The 16381-nt window shown below is 43.9% G+C and overlaps 1 protein-coding gene across 1 annotated transcript in view; it reads right to left on the reverse strand.

Moving 5' to 3' along the window:
• The window catches only part of LOC124594127 (serine proteinase stubble-like), a 29272-nt gene extending 19112 nt beyond the window's left edge, over positions 1 to 10160 (reverse strand). Inside the window, exons 1-2 of the mRNA XM_047132484.1 lie at positions 10118 to 10160; positions 401 to 587 (exon numbers count right to left, since the gene is read on the reverse strand). Coding sequence (XP_046988440.1) covers positions 401 to 587; positions 10118 to 10160 — 230 coding nt within the window. The remainder of the gene's footprint in view (positions 1 to 400; positions 588 to 10117) is intronic.
• Positions 10161 to 16381: the final 6221 nt, after the last annotated feature.

Raw genomic sequence — 16381 nt, forward strand, 5'->3', positions numbered from 1 at the left:
ATTTTTCTGTCTTGTAGATTTGGCGCAGTCGTCTTCAGAACTTCTGGAAGAGCTTACAAATAAACTTGTAAATAAGCAGCAGCAGATTAAAACTGTGTGCCAGGCCGAGACTCGATCTCGGGACCTTTGCCTTTCGCGGGCAAGTGCTCTACCATCTGAGCTACCTAAGAACGACTTTCGCCCCGAGGGCAAGAGTCGTTCTTGGGTAGCTCAGGTGGTAGAGCACTTGCCCGCGAAAGGCAAAGGTCCCGAGTTCGAGTTACGGCCCGGCACACAGTTTCAATCTGCTACGAAGTTTCATACCAGCACACACTCCGCTACAGAGTGAAAATCTCATTCCGGAAGCAGCAGCAGAATGGCAGGTGTTACACAGAGCAGCGGGCGGCAGAGCGCTACCGACCTGCACATGCAGTGCGCGGCGGTGACGACCCAGCGGCGCGTGAGCAGCGTGCCGCCGCAGAAGTGTCCGCCCTGGCGCGTGATGGACACCAGCCAGGGGAACTCGCCGGGGGCGGCCGACTCGCCGCCCACGATGCGCGCGCCGCGCCGACCCGGCGACCACTGCCGGCCGCACTGCACGTCCGACACTGCGCACACACCGGCCTCCCGTCAGCAAGTGTCTTACCTTCTAAGTAGTTTCCGTTCATTTCTCACGTCATTTATTTACATTTCTCCACTCACACATTGAGGGTTCAGAGTTCATTCTAAGCTATCGTGTCTTCTGAGTTGCGCTCTTTTTGCGAGCGCCACGTGGCTAGTAGGGTTCCGTTCTAGGGGGAAGTGGGAACGCTATTTGTTACCGCCCACTTCTCCAATACAACTTGTCGTAACCCTAGTTTTATCGGTCCGGACATGCTTAGGTTTTAATAACAATAATAAAATATATACAGGAGGGGGAGGAGCGTGTTCAATAAGTAATACAACACATTTTTCTGTCGCCAAATTTCGGCTAAAAAAATGCGGAATTTGTTGTGGGACATAGTGGATTATTCGCGCTTCAGCCCGTATAGTTTCATCAAGTTCCGTGGTGTAGCCGCGCTGTCAAGAAGGATCTGCAACGAATTGACGCATGGTGCAGGGAATGGCAATTGAAACTCAATGTAATAAAGCACCGGGACCATCCGACCGCCGTGTCATCCGCAGTTGAGGATGCGGATAGGAGGGGCGTGTGGTCGGCACACCGCTCTCCCGGTCGTTATGGTGGCTTTCTTTGACCGGAGCCGCTAAAATTCGGTCGAGAAGCTCCTCATTTGGCATCACGAGGCTGAGTGCACCCCTAAAAATGGCAGCAGCGCATGGCGGCTGGATGGTCACCCATCCAAGTGCCGGCCACGCCCGACAGCGCTTAACTTCGGTGATCTCACGGGAACCGGTGTATCCACTGCGGCAAGGCCGGTGCCTTGATCTCAATGTAGACAAGTATAATGTGCTGCGAATACATAGAAAGAAAGATCCTTTATCATTTAGCTACAATATAGCAGGTCAGCAACTGGAAGAGTTAATTCCATAAATTATCTGGGAGTAGGAATTATGAGTGATATAAAATGGAATGACCATGTAAAATTAATCGTCGGTAAAGCAGATGCCAGACTGAGATTCATTGGAAGAATCCTAAGGAAATGCAGTCCGAAAACAAAGGAAGTAGGTTACAGTACACTTGTTCGCCCACTGCATTAATACTGCTCACCGGTGTGGGATCCGTACCAGATAGGGTTGACATAAGAGAAAGAGAAGATCCAACGGAGAGCAGCGCCCTTCGTTACAGGATCATTCAGTAATCGCGAAAGCGTTACGGAGATGATAGAAAACCTCCAGTGGAAGACTCTGCAAGAGAGACGCTCAGTAGCTCGGTACGGGCTTTTGTTGAGGTTTCGAGAACATACCTTCACCGAGGAGTCAAAAAGATATTGCTTCCTCCTACGTATATCTCGCGATGAGACCATGAGGATAAAATCAGAGAGATTAGAGCCCACTCAGAGGCATACCGACAATCTTTCTTTCCATGAACAATACGAGACTGGAATAGAAGGGAGAACCCATAGGGGTACTCAAAGTACCCTCCGCCACTCCCAGTTTGCGGAGTATGGGTGCAGACGTAGATGTAGAAGCAGAGAGCTGTCTTTGTGTTTCTTTTGGCGGAAAACCAGAGCATCGCAGATATTCGTAGGCGCTTTCAGAATGTCTATGGAGCCGTGAGCGAGGTGCCTGTCATCACCGCACAAGGTAGCGCGAACCTGTCCGATCACCCGCGTGCTGGCCTGCCACACACAGCTGTGACTCCTCATTCGAGGTGACTGACGGATCACAATCGAACACCTCGGTACTCAACTGGATGTCTCTGTAGGTAGAGCTGACACACTCGTCCACCAGTTGGGGTACTCAAGAGTGTATTCCCTCTGATTTCCTCACCGCCTAGCAGAAGACCATAGAGAGCATTTGTCTGGCCCAAAGAAGTGAACCAGTACAATGGTATTAGGCGGGCATACACGCCCTCCCAGTAAAATGGCGTAAGGCGTCGAATTGAACGGAAATTTTGTTGAAAAATATGGCTTTGTTGCCAAAAGAGTGGGGAATAATACGATATCTTGGAATCCTGTATAAAACCAACTTGCTGCCAGAAAAGAAGAGTGTTGCATTACTGACTGAACGCCCCCTCACCCTCTAAACGTTTTAATCTACCTATATGTTATAAAAATGTGTCTATATTTGTTCAGCACATCCTCCTCCTAAAAGACTGGATCGATGTCAACCATACTTGATCCACTTGATCACTTGCTATTTGGAAAGAAACACTGTAGGAGTAGAGCCATCTGCCTCTCAAAGAGGTGTGAGTGAAAAAGAACCGTAATGCACCGCGAGCAGATGCCCAAACTATAATCATCCAGTATTTCGGAATGAGAGCACTTAGCCACTTGTAACATACTTTACACGTAATTTCAGACCTTAACGAAACTTTTTTTCGCTGATACCACTCCTCTCTATCTCCCCCCCCCCCCCATTTCCCACACAATGATGAAAGGAAAAGAAGTTTACTGCTAACTATATTTCAAATAGAAATTCTCCCAATCCATCTGTGGCATGAAGCAGCAAACCAGTGTTTAATAGTAGTACTTGAAAACAGTCTTGGTTGCAATTTCAGTTTTTTATTTATCAAGTACGCGTTTCACCTTATTTGCTGATCTTAATTTGGTATTTCTTATGACCATCCTTTAGACAGTGTAGCTAAAGGGGCATCGTCGAGTACATCAAGCCAAAATACTTTCTAGGTTAACGAAGGCAATGTTGGCCTGATGTACTCGACGATGCCCTTTAGCTACGCTGTCTAAAGGATGGTCCTAAAAAATACCAAATTAAGATCAGCCTGAAGATGCCTAAATAAGGTGAAACGCGTAGTTGATAAATAAAAAAAATATAATTGCAACAAAGACTGTTTTCAACTAATACTATATTTCAAATATTCATGCAGTAAAACTGCTACACCAGGCACGATGTTTTAATTTGTGACTTTTTTAGTACCAACTCTATTTGCAACATATTTCACAGAAAGCATCCAAATATACCACTGAATGTATACAGTAACAATTACTGAATTGTATGGAATAAAATTGTCATAGCTTCTGAATGGTTTGCGCTAGGATGTTCAAACTGCACGGTTGGCAGCGGGGCATGATGAGAATTAGTATGCGCATGCATGGTTTGGTTTAGCGACGAAGCGCACTTTCATTTGGATGGGTTCGTCAACAAGGGGACTGAGAATCCACATTTCGCGATCGAGAAGTCTCTTCTCTTCAAAGGGTAATTGTGTGGTGTGCAATGTCCAGTCACGGAATAATCGGTGCGACATTCCTTGGTAGCACGGTGACTACCGAACGGTACGTAAAGGGTTTGGATGATGATTTCATCCAATTAGTGACCATTATTTCGACAAGATGTGGTTCATGGAAGACGGAGCTCGACCCTATCGAAGTAGGAGAGTGTTTGATGTCCTGGAGGACCACTTTGGGTATCGCATTCTGGCTCTGGGGTACCCAGAGACCACTGGTATGGGCCTCGATTGGCCGCCATATTCTCCGGATCTGATCACGTGTGACTCCTTTTTATGGGTCTGTGTTAAAGGCAAGGTGTATAGCAAGAACCCTGAAACCATTGCTGAGCTGAAAACAGCCATTCGGCAGGTCATCGACAACATCGATGTTCCGACACTTCAGTGGGTCATGCAGACTTTCGCTATTCTTCTGCTCCACATCATCGCCAAGGATGGCAAGCATATTTAACATGTCATAACCTAAATCCAAATATCTGCAGTCACGTTTACATGTTGAATAAAGTGTGTGCACGCCTTAGTTTGTAACTAATTTACGTTTTTTTTATATAGTTCAATAATTTTCATACAGTTCAATAATTTTCATATAGTTCAATAATCAGTTGTAGAATTTTGCAACAAGTATTATGTTCTAGTATAATGACTTTTCTGGAGACTAGAAATCTACTCTGTAGGAATCAGCATGGGTTTCGAAAAAGACGGTCGTGTGAAACCCAGCTCGCGCTATTCGTCCACGAGACTCAGAGGGCCATAGACACAGGTTCACAGGTAGATGCCGTGTTTCTTGACTGCCACAAGGCGTTCGATACAGTTCCCCACAGTCGTTTAATGAACAAAGTAAGAGCATATGGACTATCAGACCAGTTGTGTGAGTGGATTGAAGAGTTCCTAGATAACAGAACGCAGCATGTCATTCTCAATGGAGAGAAGTCTTCCGAAGTAAGAGTGATTTCAGGTGTGCCGCAGGGGAGTGTCGTAGGACCGTTGCTATTCACAATATACATAAATGACCTTGTGGATAACATCGGAAGTTCACTGAGGCGTTTTGCGGATGATGCTGTGGTATATCGAGAGGTTGTAACAACGGAAAATTGTACTGAAATGCAGGAGGATCTGCAGCGAATTGACGCATGGTGCAGGGAATGGCAATTGAATCACAATGTAGACAAGTGTAATGTGCTGCGAATACATAGAAGGATAGATCCCTTCTCATTTAGCTACAATATAGCAGGTCAGCAACTGGAAGCAGTTAATTCCATAAATTATCTGGGAGTACGAATTAGGAGTGATTTAAAATGGAATGATCATATAAAGTTGATCGTCGGTAAAGCAGATGCCAGACTGAGATTCATTGGAAGAATCCTAAGGAAATGCAATCCGAAAACAAAGGAAGTAGGTTGCAGTGCGCTTGTTCGCCCACTGCTTTAATACTGCTCAGCGGTGTAGGATCCGTACCAGATAGGGTTGATAGAAGAGGTAGAGAAGATCCAACGGAGAGCAGTGCGCTTCGTTACAGGGTCATTTAGTAATCGCGAGAGCGTTACGGAGATGATAGATAAACTCCAGTGGAGGACTCTGCAGGAGAGCGCTCAGTAGCTTGGTACGGGCTTTTGTTAAAGTTTCGAGAACATATCTTCACCGAAGAGTCAAGCAGTATATTGCTCCCTCCTACGTATATCTCGCGAAGAGACCACGAGGATAAAATCAGAGAGATTAGAGTCCACACAGAAGCATACCGACAATCCTTCTTTCCACGAACAATACGAGACTGGAATAGAAGGGAGAACCGATAGAGGTACTGAAGGTACCCTCCGCCACACACCGTCAAGTGGCTTGCGGAGTATGGATGTAGATGTAGATGTAGAATTGTCACCACGTACCTGCAAATTATATCACCGTAGGACACAGTTCGGGAGATACGACGCCATGAACACTGGGATGCGTGAAAAACAAGGTTTTCTTAAAACGATGTGCAAATTAGCCGTATTATACTCATACGCTGTTTGGTAATGAGAGCAGCTGGCGACTTCTAACAATTTTTAAATGCCATTTCAGACCTCAACTTTTTCTCGATTAACATTTTATTTCATTCGTACTGTAATCAGAAGTTTGAAGCTGTTCTGTACAGGGCAATACGATTCTTTAAAGAATGGGAGGTTTGCTGGTTACTTGCTGTCTGGAAAGAAGCACTGTAGGGTTAAGAACCACCTACATCCCAAAAGGGTGGGAACGAAAAAAGAGCAACACTGACACATAAATCAGGAACACCTGGAGATTTTTCAATCAAATTTGTTATGTGCACGAATTATTATTTCTATAAAAATACTGCGGGAATAAGATCCCTCACTACCACTAGGAGAGGCGGTGTGGATGATAAGGAGTGACGTAAAAATGTTCGAGAACGACCTCTTGGTATTTATTTCCTGTATTTAGTTGACTTGGAACACTTTCAAAAGTATGAAGGGCAATTTTCTCTTATTTATGCTGTTCAGTGTGTCAAGTATGTCGCGAGAGTGAACACCGCAGGGAGCCAATAATTTTGTCAATGTGTTTCCGGACCTAAGATCATGTCACACGACTGAATACAACAGATAAATTTAACATCTTCTCTGGAGCTGTATAGTGTTAAAAAGCAGAGAATCAGATTTTATTTCGGTGTGGTGATGGTATAAGTGCAGATGTTTCTATTAGTGACTGAGGACAGTGTACTGAACAACATTTCATCACTATTTACTTTATTGGCAGACTAAAATAATAGCTATTAGGAGCAGTACGTTTTCAGATTGATTAGTACGTCCGAGTACATGTGGCAAGAGCAAGTGATTAATGCTTATTTTCCCTGAGCAGCGAGTCAGGTGTTGAATTGTGGATACGTGGATGGTAAACGGTTAGTCTATACTGCCAGGGGTAATCCATTAAGTGGTACAGTTACGACTGTGTAGAAACATCAGGTTGTAAATTACACTCTATGACGTGTTTGTGGGGAGACTGTTACATGGAGACTAAACACAACTAACACACTGAGGTGCTTACATATTCAGGTAGCAATGGCATCTCTGCTGACAGAGCACAATGCTTGTGCACACACAAGCGTTTCGGAGCACGTGGTGCATCGCACGTTACTGAATATGGAGCTCAGCAGCAGACCACCCCTACGTGTTGATCCAAAGTCATCGCCAATTACGATTGCAGTGTGCACGAGACCATCGGGGTTCCACAATCGATCAATGGAAACGTGTCGGCTCTTCGGGTAAATCACACTACACACTACACTAGATCCATTGTCGTATCCACAACCACATTCATCGAGGTTAATGGCGGCTCGAAACGTGAAACGCGTCACGGGCAAAGGCCGATGAGAGTTGTATTATGCAATGGGAGATATTCTCCTGCGCTTGCATGGGACCTGTGGTAGTAATCGAAGACACGCTGACAGCTGCGAACCACGTGCATCCCTTCATTCTCGATGTCATCTTTCATTAGTGCAATTGTCCGTGTCGCGGAGCCAGAACCGTGCTACAGTGGTTTGAGGAGAATTATAGTGAACTCACGTTTATGTCTCGGCGAGCAAATTCGCCTGACGTAAATCCTATGGAATCCATCTGGGTCACTATCGGGCGCCATCACCGGCCTATTTTTTACGCGAATTTCATGACCTGTGCGTAGACATTTAATGGCACATAAATCCACAAAAGCTGATCCGCAGAATCAGTGATGTATTTCGTTCAAAATCAGGCAAGCAAGCCATTAAGCAGTGGTCATAATGATTTGGCTCATCAGTGTATGTGACACATACATACGTGGGCGAAGCTGCCGTAAAAAGCTAGTAGTGTAATAATAATAATAATAATTTGTTTACATCTGTGCACACTACGTCTCTTTAGCATATCTTCCAAGAAACTGTAATGCAGAGCAGTAACACATCTGAAAAGGATTCGTCCCAAAATTTTAAAAGCGCATGTCTCATGCAATAAACTGTCACAAGTTTGGAAAAGTTGTAATCTACATGAATTGTGCACTCACCACAATGTGAGCGTGTAAATGGGAGGGTTGCTGTTTCTTTCCGTCGTGTCCAAATACGTTCGGGGAATTCAATCTTATTATTTTCTTATTGGAATGTCTTTCCCTTTCGGTCTCGTTATAATCAGTTCCCAATGGATCGCTGAGTCTACCTGTGTACTCACGAACAATGTCGAATTTGTGGATGAGCTTCTTTTCCTGGCCGGAATGTTCCCTACAGGTGGCTAAGCCACGAGCCAATCCACGTAAGCAAGCAAATGAAAATATCTGATATTAAATATAGATTTTCGTTTGTAGAATTCCTTGCCATTTACAATACTCCTTGTTTTCATGTTATGTTATTGTCCGAAAGTCAGTTAAAAATTTATAAATTGATGCATGGAACAATATAAACACATGTATTAAAATATTTCTCTTTATTGGGGGGGGGGGGATAGCATAGCCGCCAAGAATTCTCCCTCCCCCCATTCCTCATTTTACGCGCGCGTGGCCCGGTAGGCATTTCACCACTTGACCATGGCTATATTGGAGTGATACAACTCGTGCGGACGCTTAATCGCATATCTACATACATAACGGATGCCAGTAGTTGAGCAATCGTCACTGCTTTATATTAATTGTATCCGTTATATGGAACGACTCTCTTACAGGGACACTTGGGGGTACATCTGAATATATTAGCTGTTATGATCTAATGTGAATAATTGTGTTTTTACCAGTACCAGGACCAAAACTCGACGATGCATTTCTAGCATTTCATAAGCTGTCACTTTAACCATTATGACTCCCAAGAACACTTTCTGCGCTGATCCAAATTCTTATTCCCTCTCGAAGGTTGACTCCTAATTTCCAAATTCTTATGCACAGGGCTTCTCCGACCACGGAAGTAAACCCACTGAAAGGAATGATAGCGTAGTGTCAGTACTAGGGAGACGCTATATTGTTTGGGATATTGCTAACAAGTCCTCCGCCAACATTTCTCGCAGTAGTACTAATCTTGTGACGGGACAAACTCGGCGTGGAAAAGTGCGGAAACTAAGAGACAATCATCGAGTTACAATGAGAACATTAGTGTCGTATTTCCTTGTCTTAATCCCTCAGTGTCACATGATTTAATTCGACTACATTCACTTAACCTTTTTTTACTGTTGTTGGTGTTCATGTTATAACCTCTTTTCGAGACGCTGTCCATTCCGTTCAACTCATCTTCAAAATCCTTTGCCGTTACTGACAGACCTAAAAAGTCATCCGAAAATCGCACAAGTTCTTTTTTCTTCTCCCTGAACTTGCGTGTGTCTAATTCACCTGCCGGTGAGTGCAATGCCACTGTCATTTCTATTTTGAGTCCTGATAGTCAGTTGTGAAATGTATTTTACTGGAAACGACTGGTTCCATGTCTTAGCAATAGAAGGTAGATATGTAACTATTGCAACGAAGTATCGTATCAACCACTAAGTACATCGAATTCTTCAAATTTCATTGGCAGCAGAACTACTGTTTTCATATTGTCTGCTAACATAGATTAGACGAAATATGAGCGTGACTCAAGAAGTACACGAGCAGTCTAACTTAAAAGAAGCGCGAAATAATGTAACACTGTGGGTTGAAGGTACAGTATCACCCTTTTTATAGCCCCTAATTTGAAATCCAGCGATACATGCCTCGTCTGATCGTTGGAGCAGTTACTGTGTGCTACCGATTTATGTAACGATGTCTTGGTGTGCCGATGGAAGAGATATAAACGAGTACTTTGAACAATAAAGTGTGTACTAGCGCCTTACTATAGAGAATCAATGTGGCTGCCTGTGGAATGCAATTTGTCCACGGTAGCATGTTACCTCTTCCTCAAATCTTTTATTTATAGACCGTTTCGACCAGTCGTTAAATTCTAAGATTTTTTTATTATGTTATTACTTCTTGTCTTCCTATCTTAAATAAACTGGTGTTAAATAACACTACCAGAACATGTATAAAACTAACCCGGTAGTTTATACCTTTGCTCTTACAAATTTAGTTCAAGAGTTTAAATGTAGTCTATTATTGTAAACAATAGTATATAAATCCTCACTCTAAAAGTTTCGACGTGTCATGAGAAGCAAATAAACAGCAGGAATCCTGTTGTGGGTATTAAGCTGTCGTCTTACTGTCCATTACCTTTCATGGATGATTTACTTGCAAGGAATGTATCATTACTGGACATCAAATCTTAGATTTTGCGAGCGGTAGTTGGAAAAATAATCTGGGTTAGTTCCTCGTATGACTTTCCACACTTACATTTTGACAATGGATTTACTCCCACTGTCTGCTTTAGAGCCATCGTGGAAGTTGATAATTAGTGCAGAAATTTCCGCAGGTTCTGGACGTAGAATGATTTCTTGTAGCTAGAAAAACAGCATAGTCAAGTATTCTTTGTCTGGGATGGCGAACCTAACTGAAATTATAGCGTAAAATTAGCTTTCCAATGACATCGCGTACTTCAAATGGTTCAAATGGCTCCGAGCACTATGTGACTTAACTTCTGAGGTCATCAGTCACCTAGAACTTAGAACTAATGAAACCTAACTAACCTAAGGACATCACACACATCCATGCACGAGGCAGGATTCGAACCTGCGACCGTAGCGGTCGCTCGGTTCCAGACTGTAGCGCCACTCCGGCCGGCACATCGCGTACTCATGATGCGGACAGCTGATGAGAACCGGAATGATTGAGAAACATCACTTAGATTTTATCGGACATGGTTCGTTTCTGTTGCGTTCGTTCTCCGAGAATGATACGTGAAATTCGCTGTTTGATTCAGTGTACGTTCATTGGTACTATACCAATTTGAATACAGCATTTCAACAAACGCCATTCTGTAGAATGAATGTTTTTAGGTTTTGCTATTACTATGTCATCGGGGAAGAGAGAGAGACAGAGAGATAGAGAGAGAGACAGAGAGAGAGAGAGAGAGAGAGAGAGCGATTTGTCCACAGAAATCTTTTGTTGTGTTACGGTACCATAGGTTTTCCAAGTCCCTACGATTAACTGCGTCTTATAAGCCAGCATAACATTCTATAGGATTTCTGCGCGTCACGATACTTTTCGTTGGCAGACGCTTAGCTCTTCAGAAGGGGTAATAAAATCTTAGTTGTGCATAAATATTCGTATTTTAGGAATTAACTCGCCAAAGACCTAAGAACGGTTCGGAATTTCCGGAAGGCTTAAGAGAAACACCCGTTAAGTTCCAGGAAACCCACCATGAGTAGGAAATACTGAGAGTTGAAAAATAAAATTGAGACTCCTCGTCTTGCATCCACCATACACGAGGATAGCACTTAACCACTAACGAACAATACTGGAAAATTGTTTGTGGAATATAATGTACTGAAGTCGTGTTTGGAGTCAGGTAAGTATCACTTTTTTGTTTCTTTTTACTGTGCGCCTATGCTAAAGAAGGGGGTCTGTATTGTCAAACCAGAGATCACGGGGATGTATACTGATAAAATTCTCTCTAGCTTCTAGTCACGTCAAGTAGTCTGAAACCTACGAGCTTTCAGTCGAGTTCTCCTCAGCTACAGACGTTTCAATTAGAGTCGCCTGCCCAGACAAACACTAAGTGACTGTCAATTACAAAAAATTGAAACTCAGCTGAAAGCTCGCGGGTTTTAAGCCACTTGACGCAGCTGGAACAAGAGAGAGTTTTATGTAATTGAACGTGGAGGGTGAGGGGGGGGGGGGGGGGAGGAAAGGAAAGGGAAGGAACTAATGGTATCAGTTGCGTAGGAATTTAGGGCGGAATCAGCGCAGACGAGTGAAAATGGGTGCCTGGCCGGTACTCGAACCTGGGCTCTCCTGTTTACTAGGCAACTGCGTTAACCACTGCGCCATCCGGACACAGTGTTCATCTCAAATGCGTGAACATTCCCACCTAGCGCCAACTATCCCCAGTCCACGTCTATGTCCTCCATGCTCACTAATTTTAGATTCCCGCGGGAGATCGAACGTAAATGTGCATCTGCACTGAAGGTTGTATATTCATACCCCATCGGGGCGAATAAATTATATGAACTCGTGGCGTCTGTTCTTTCGGACAGATACCACATATCCAGAGAGAATTTCGTCATCAGAAGTTTGCGTTTGTACTGAACGTCCAGGCTGATGATATACTAGGTCGGTCGCGCTACCCTGGTTGTGCCACCATTAATGAAACCCACACGCACATATTGTGGCTGCTCTGTGTAATGTTTTGAGTATGATATTGAAAGAAAGGAGTCATAACAGACACGCCTCATTGTATCTGACCCAAATTAAGAAAGCGATAAACACATGTTTGCTAAACAGAGCGTGATCTGCACTGTGCCTCCTGCAGCGGGTTATCATTACGCTCTAGTTGGAACATTAAGAGCTTCCATCTGGTGAAACGAGGACAGTGTTATTCAAATTAACAAGGAATGTCATTGCAAACTAGGGCCCCTTCGTGATTCGCAGACAAGCTGTTTACTTGTTACCGTTACATGGAGTAAGAGACTTTTTCCTTTTTTAAAATAAAGACTGTCATATCGTCAAAGGAGAGGTTATTAAGGACGAAGAAATTTTGAGATCAGTTTGACGTCTAGACATGACCATGTTCGGACCATATTCTGCTAGATTATACCGTACGTAGCAACCATTCTTCGGAGCTTCTCGCACGATGCTAATGGGCTATCACACTGGGAGAATACGATGTCAATGCAATTTCACGGTTCTGAAACAAAACTATCCTTCACAGATCACATTCAGCGCTGATAGCTTGTGACTAGTCAGAATTATCTGTGTGCGTTTTCCCGATGGTGCTATTCCACTGGCATCTTGCAAGAGCTAAATTTTTTGTTTGGTCATCAGTATTCTAATCCGCTTGACGTGGCCTGCCACGATTTTGTAGCTATTGCTGACTCTTAATCTCAAAATTTCTCTTAAATTCAACATCTGTTATTTATTAGATGCGTCGGAATCCATGTCTTCAATTTTTGCCCTCTGTGGTTCCTTATAACGATGTTTGTTACTGTTTTCCTCTCCTCGCTGATTCTACGAAGAACCACCTTACCTCTTAGCATTCCAAAAGCTTCGACTCTCTTCTTTTAGAATGTTGTATGCGAAAAGTTATGACCACAATTTTGTTATCTTGGGGAACCATCTCATTCAGTTTTTTGATCTTTAGAAGCTACTTCAAAGTCCCGAAAATAGTGGTATATGCGTCGTTCACAACATAATCTCTTGCCATGGTAGCTTAACAGACGGTGGTAATGCGAATCACGAAACTTGTTGTGTTCCACACATTTTTATATTCAGTATGGAGAGCAACTGGCAAATGCACTGAAATTATCAGACTAACAAAGTACGTATGCATATCCCCTCCCTCTGTTTTGTTTCGAGAACATGAAGCACTGCAGATTTTCGTCTAGCTCTAGTTCGTTTGCATAGAATCTTACAAGGAGTCCATTACTTGTTCTATGATGGCAGGCGCAGATGTGAAGAGATTACGATGTGCTTGATGCACGATTGTCACTTGTGGCGGTCAGACGTAGACGACTAGAAACTTGAAGACGAGTATACCTTCCTTCACGTTCCAATGCAGTCCAACGTCTGGTCATTGTCACATCCGAACGCCTCATATCTGGACTTTGCATGATTCGACCAGCAGGACAAACGGAGACCTACAATTAGGCTCCATACAAATTTACATGCGGATAACGTTTTTTCACAAGAGTACCTGCCATTTCCGTGACCTTCATAGTTACCACGCAACATCTGAAGCTGTTCACGCCTCCTTGTATACCCAACGAGGCCTGGTGACAACACTGAACATACAGAACAATAATGCGGTCTGGTGGCTGTTGTACCTGTCACGAAGAATTGCACCTCTAATCATTTACATACGCAGCGAAGGTGCGCACTTGTACGGCGTTACATCGTCATCCGACCATGTCTTCTGGGTGCTTCACTTCCTTTCAGCATGCAGTTTAATTAGATTAACTATTAAAGGACTTGCACAGGGAAACATTGTTGAGGTAGGTAGAATTAAACAGGAACTGGAGAGGAACTGAGAGGAACACAAAAGGAAATAAGTTTGTGAACAATACTTACCAGATCACGGAGTAAACATGTGGCATATGCAGGATGCTGATATTAAAATGTCAAGATGGTCATCTGATAATAACGAACTTGAACTGGGTGGACTGGAAGAAGGGAAAAATTATGGTGGTAGACAAAGACTTCCTATAATGATAGACGTAACAGATAATGCAGAAATGCCCCCTGAGAGGTTTGTTTCTAAGCCTGATACTTCTAGTATGTCTCACACACCTTTACAGTCTACATCGCTGGATGCCTGTAGCCCTCATTGGACTCTCACTCGGAGAATGAGACTGACGAAGAGTGGTTCGGTCACAGCCTAGGGAAAAATAGTTTTAAAATTTTTAAAAAGTATGATAAAGAATCTAGTTGATTTAAGCTATGGATTTATCTGCGGAAAGTAGTTTCATGGGTCATATGACAGCTCTCTGGGAAACCAAGTGCCCATTTTCGAGTCTCAGTCCAGGTTTCAGAAGTCGGCATTTTGGCTGTCTAGGAAAAGTTCCACCTCGAAAATCGCCTCGTCATCATTCTGAAAATGCCTGCCGAGAGGAAAGGTAAATAAGTCACTAATTGACACGTCAGGAGTATACCGCAGGTGACGCAAAATTTGATAGCGCAAAGTAGCAACAGCTGTGCCCTGTCGAGGATGAGCTGGAGCGTTGTGGACCAACAATCACAGCCTTGGAAAGCTTCCGGCAACGATTCATTTTGACCGTCTCCCGTCAACTCGACAAGTACAGTCCCGTGGCGGTTTGCCCAGACAGTGACAGTCCCATAAAAACATTCATCAAAATCGCTTTTTTTCTGTGGAGCCACATGATTCCGCTGTTTGCTTCGCTTCTTTGTCTCGAAATTATAGCGATAGGCCCAGTACTTCACCATGGTGATTAGGTGGCAGAATAGGCCATCTACATTGGCGTGATACAGCTGCAACATGACCGCTGCTGCCTCGGTTCGGTGGGCTTTTTGGATGTATGCGAGACGTCAAAGAATCCAGCAGGCGCTCCGAGCTTCGACGTCAACTCATAGAATCTGGTTTACTGCCGGTGGTCCACGTCTTCCCAACACGATGTTTCGACTCTTATCTCGGCATCTTCATCAGGTATCTCAAATCTTTTCGTCACTCGGACTTGTTAGACCACATTTCAAGCGTGTGCGCCACGTTTCATATTATGGTGCACTGTTTCCGTACACTCTGCATGGATTGTTGCAGTAGTGTCCCCCTTCAAATGCAGAAAATGAATTATCGCTCGATATTGCCTTTTTGTTTTGGCTAACCTTCCGGTGCGCTACGGTACGGTTGTATAGAGATTTCAGTGTGTACTATTATTACAGACATGTACCTAGAAAGACACAAAAAAAACTAATTACGTACCTGTTTCTATGATGTGATAATGAGAACTTTACGGCTGTCTCTTGTAATCTATAAGAAAGGTAGTATCCATTATGAGGAAGGACATGTCTAGTGTGACTTCCCAAACAAGTAGTCTAGTATTCCTGCTTGGACTAAGCAACGTCTGCAAGCGTCCCAATTACGTTATGTCCCAATGCGAAAAGCTAGCAGCTGGGAGCACAATACGTAACGCGGGGTTGCAGGTGCTGCAACCACGGAGTGTGACCCGCTCTGCTCTCTTGTGTTCTGCTTTGCGGCTGCAGATCGCATCGGCCACCAGGTCCCTGTCAGCCTATCGGCCCACAGTCATTCATCATCCGTGTCGGTCGCTACCTGTTATGTTAATGGGCCAGCCCGGCAAGCAAAGCGTTCCTGACGCGTCGAGGCCGACAATGGGTAGGTAGATCAGGCCTACACATGTGAAATCCTGGTATGTGTGTATAACCAAGTGTGTAGCTTAGGCAACTAATCAGTAAATCTCTATACCTACATTTGCATCTATTTCTTACCAATATCGGTCAAATGTGTGCCAGCTCGTGTTTTTAGCACTGTCAGGCACATTACAAGCACAGCGTATAAGTTTGTCACTATCAGGAGACATCACGCTCATATTGTATCTAGCCTCCATATGTTTGTTCAGGTGTGCCATATCTAAATTAAGACGCTGCGGGCTTCTTGATTGCTACGTTTCACCCGCCCTTCCATATAGTCCCAGACATTCTCTATTTGAATAAGATTGGATGATTTAGCGGCCCAGTTGATGTGCGATATGTTACCAGGAATGTGTACGTGCAGCCCTGTGAACACGTCCGCTGTCATCTTGGAAGACTGGAATGTTCACAGCATGCTCATCGTGAAGATAATGAAGAAAGGGCAACAACTGGTCACAGGAATGTTGGAACAAACATCCTGTTTGGTGTTCACGGTAACGTGAACGAGTTGGTACAAGACATGGTACGAAAAACTCCCAAACGTCACGAAACCACCTCTGACCTAGTCTACACCCTCCACAACACTGCAGGTCAAAACGACTCATTGGGCTGCAGGTG

Source organism: Schistocerca americana, chromosome 2 (genome assembly GCF_021461395.2).
Source record: "Schistocerca americana isolate TAMUIC-IGC-003095 chromosome 2, iqSchAmer2.1, whole genome shotgun sequence".
Classification (NCBI taxonomy): Eukaryota; Metazoa; Arthropoda; class Insecta; order Orthoptera; family Acrididae; genus Schistocerca; species Schistocerca americana.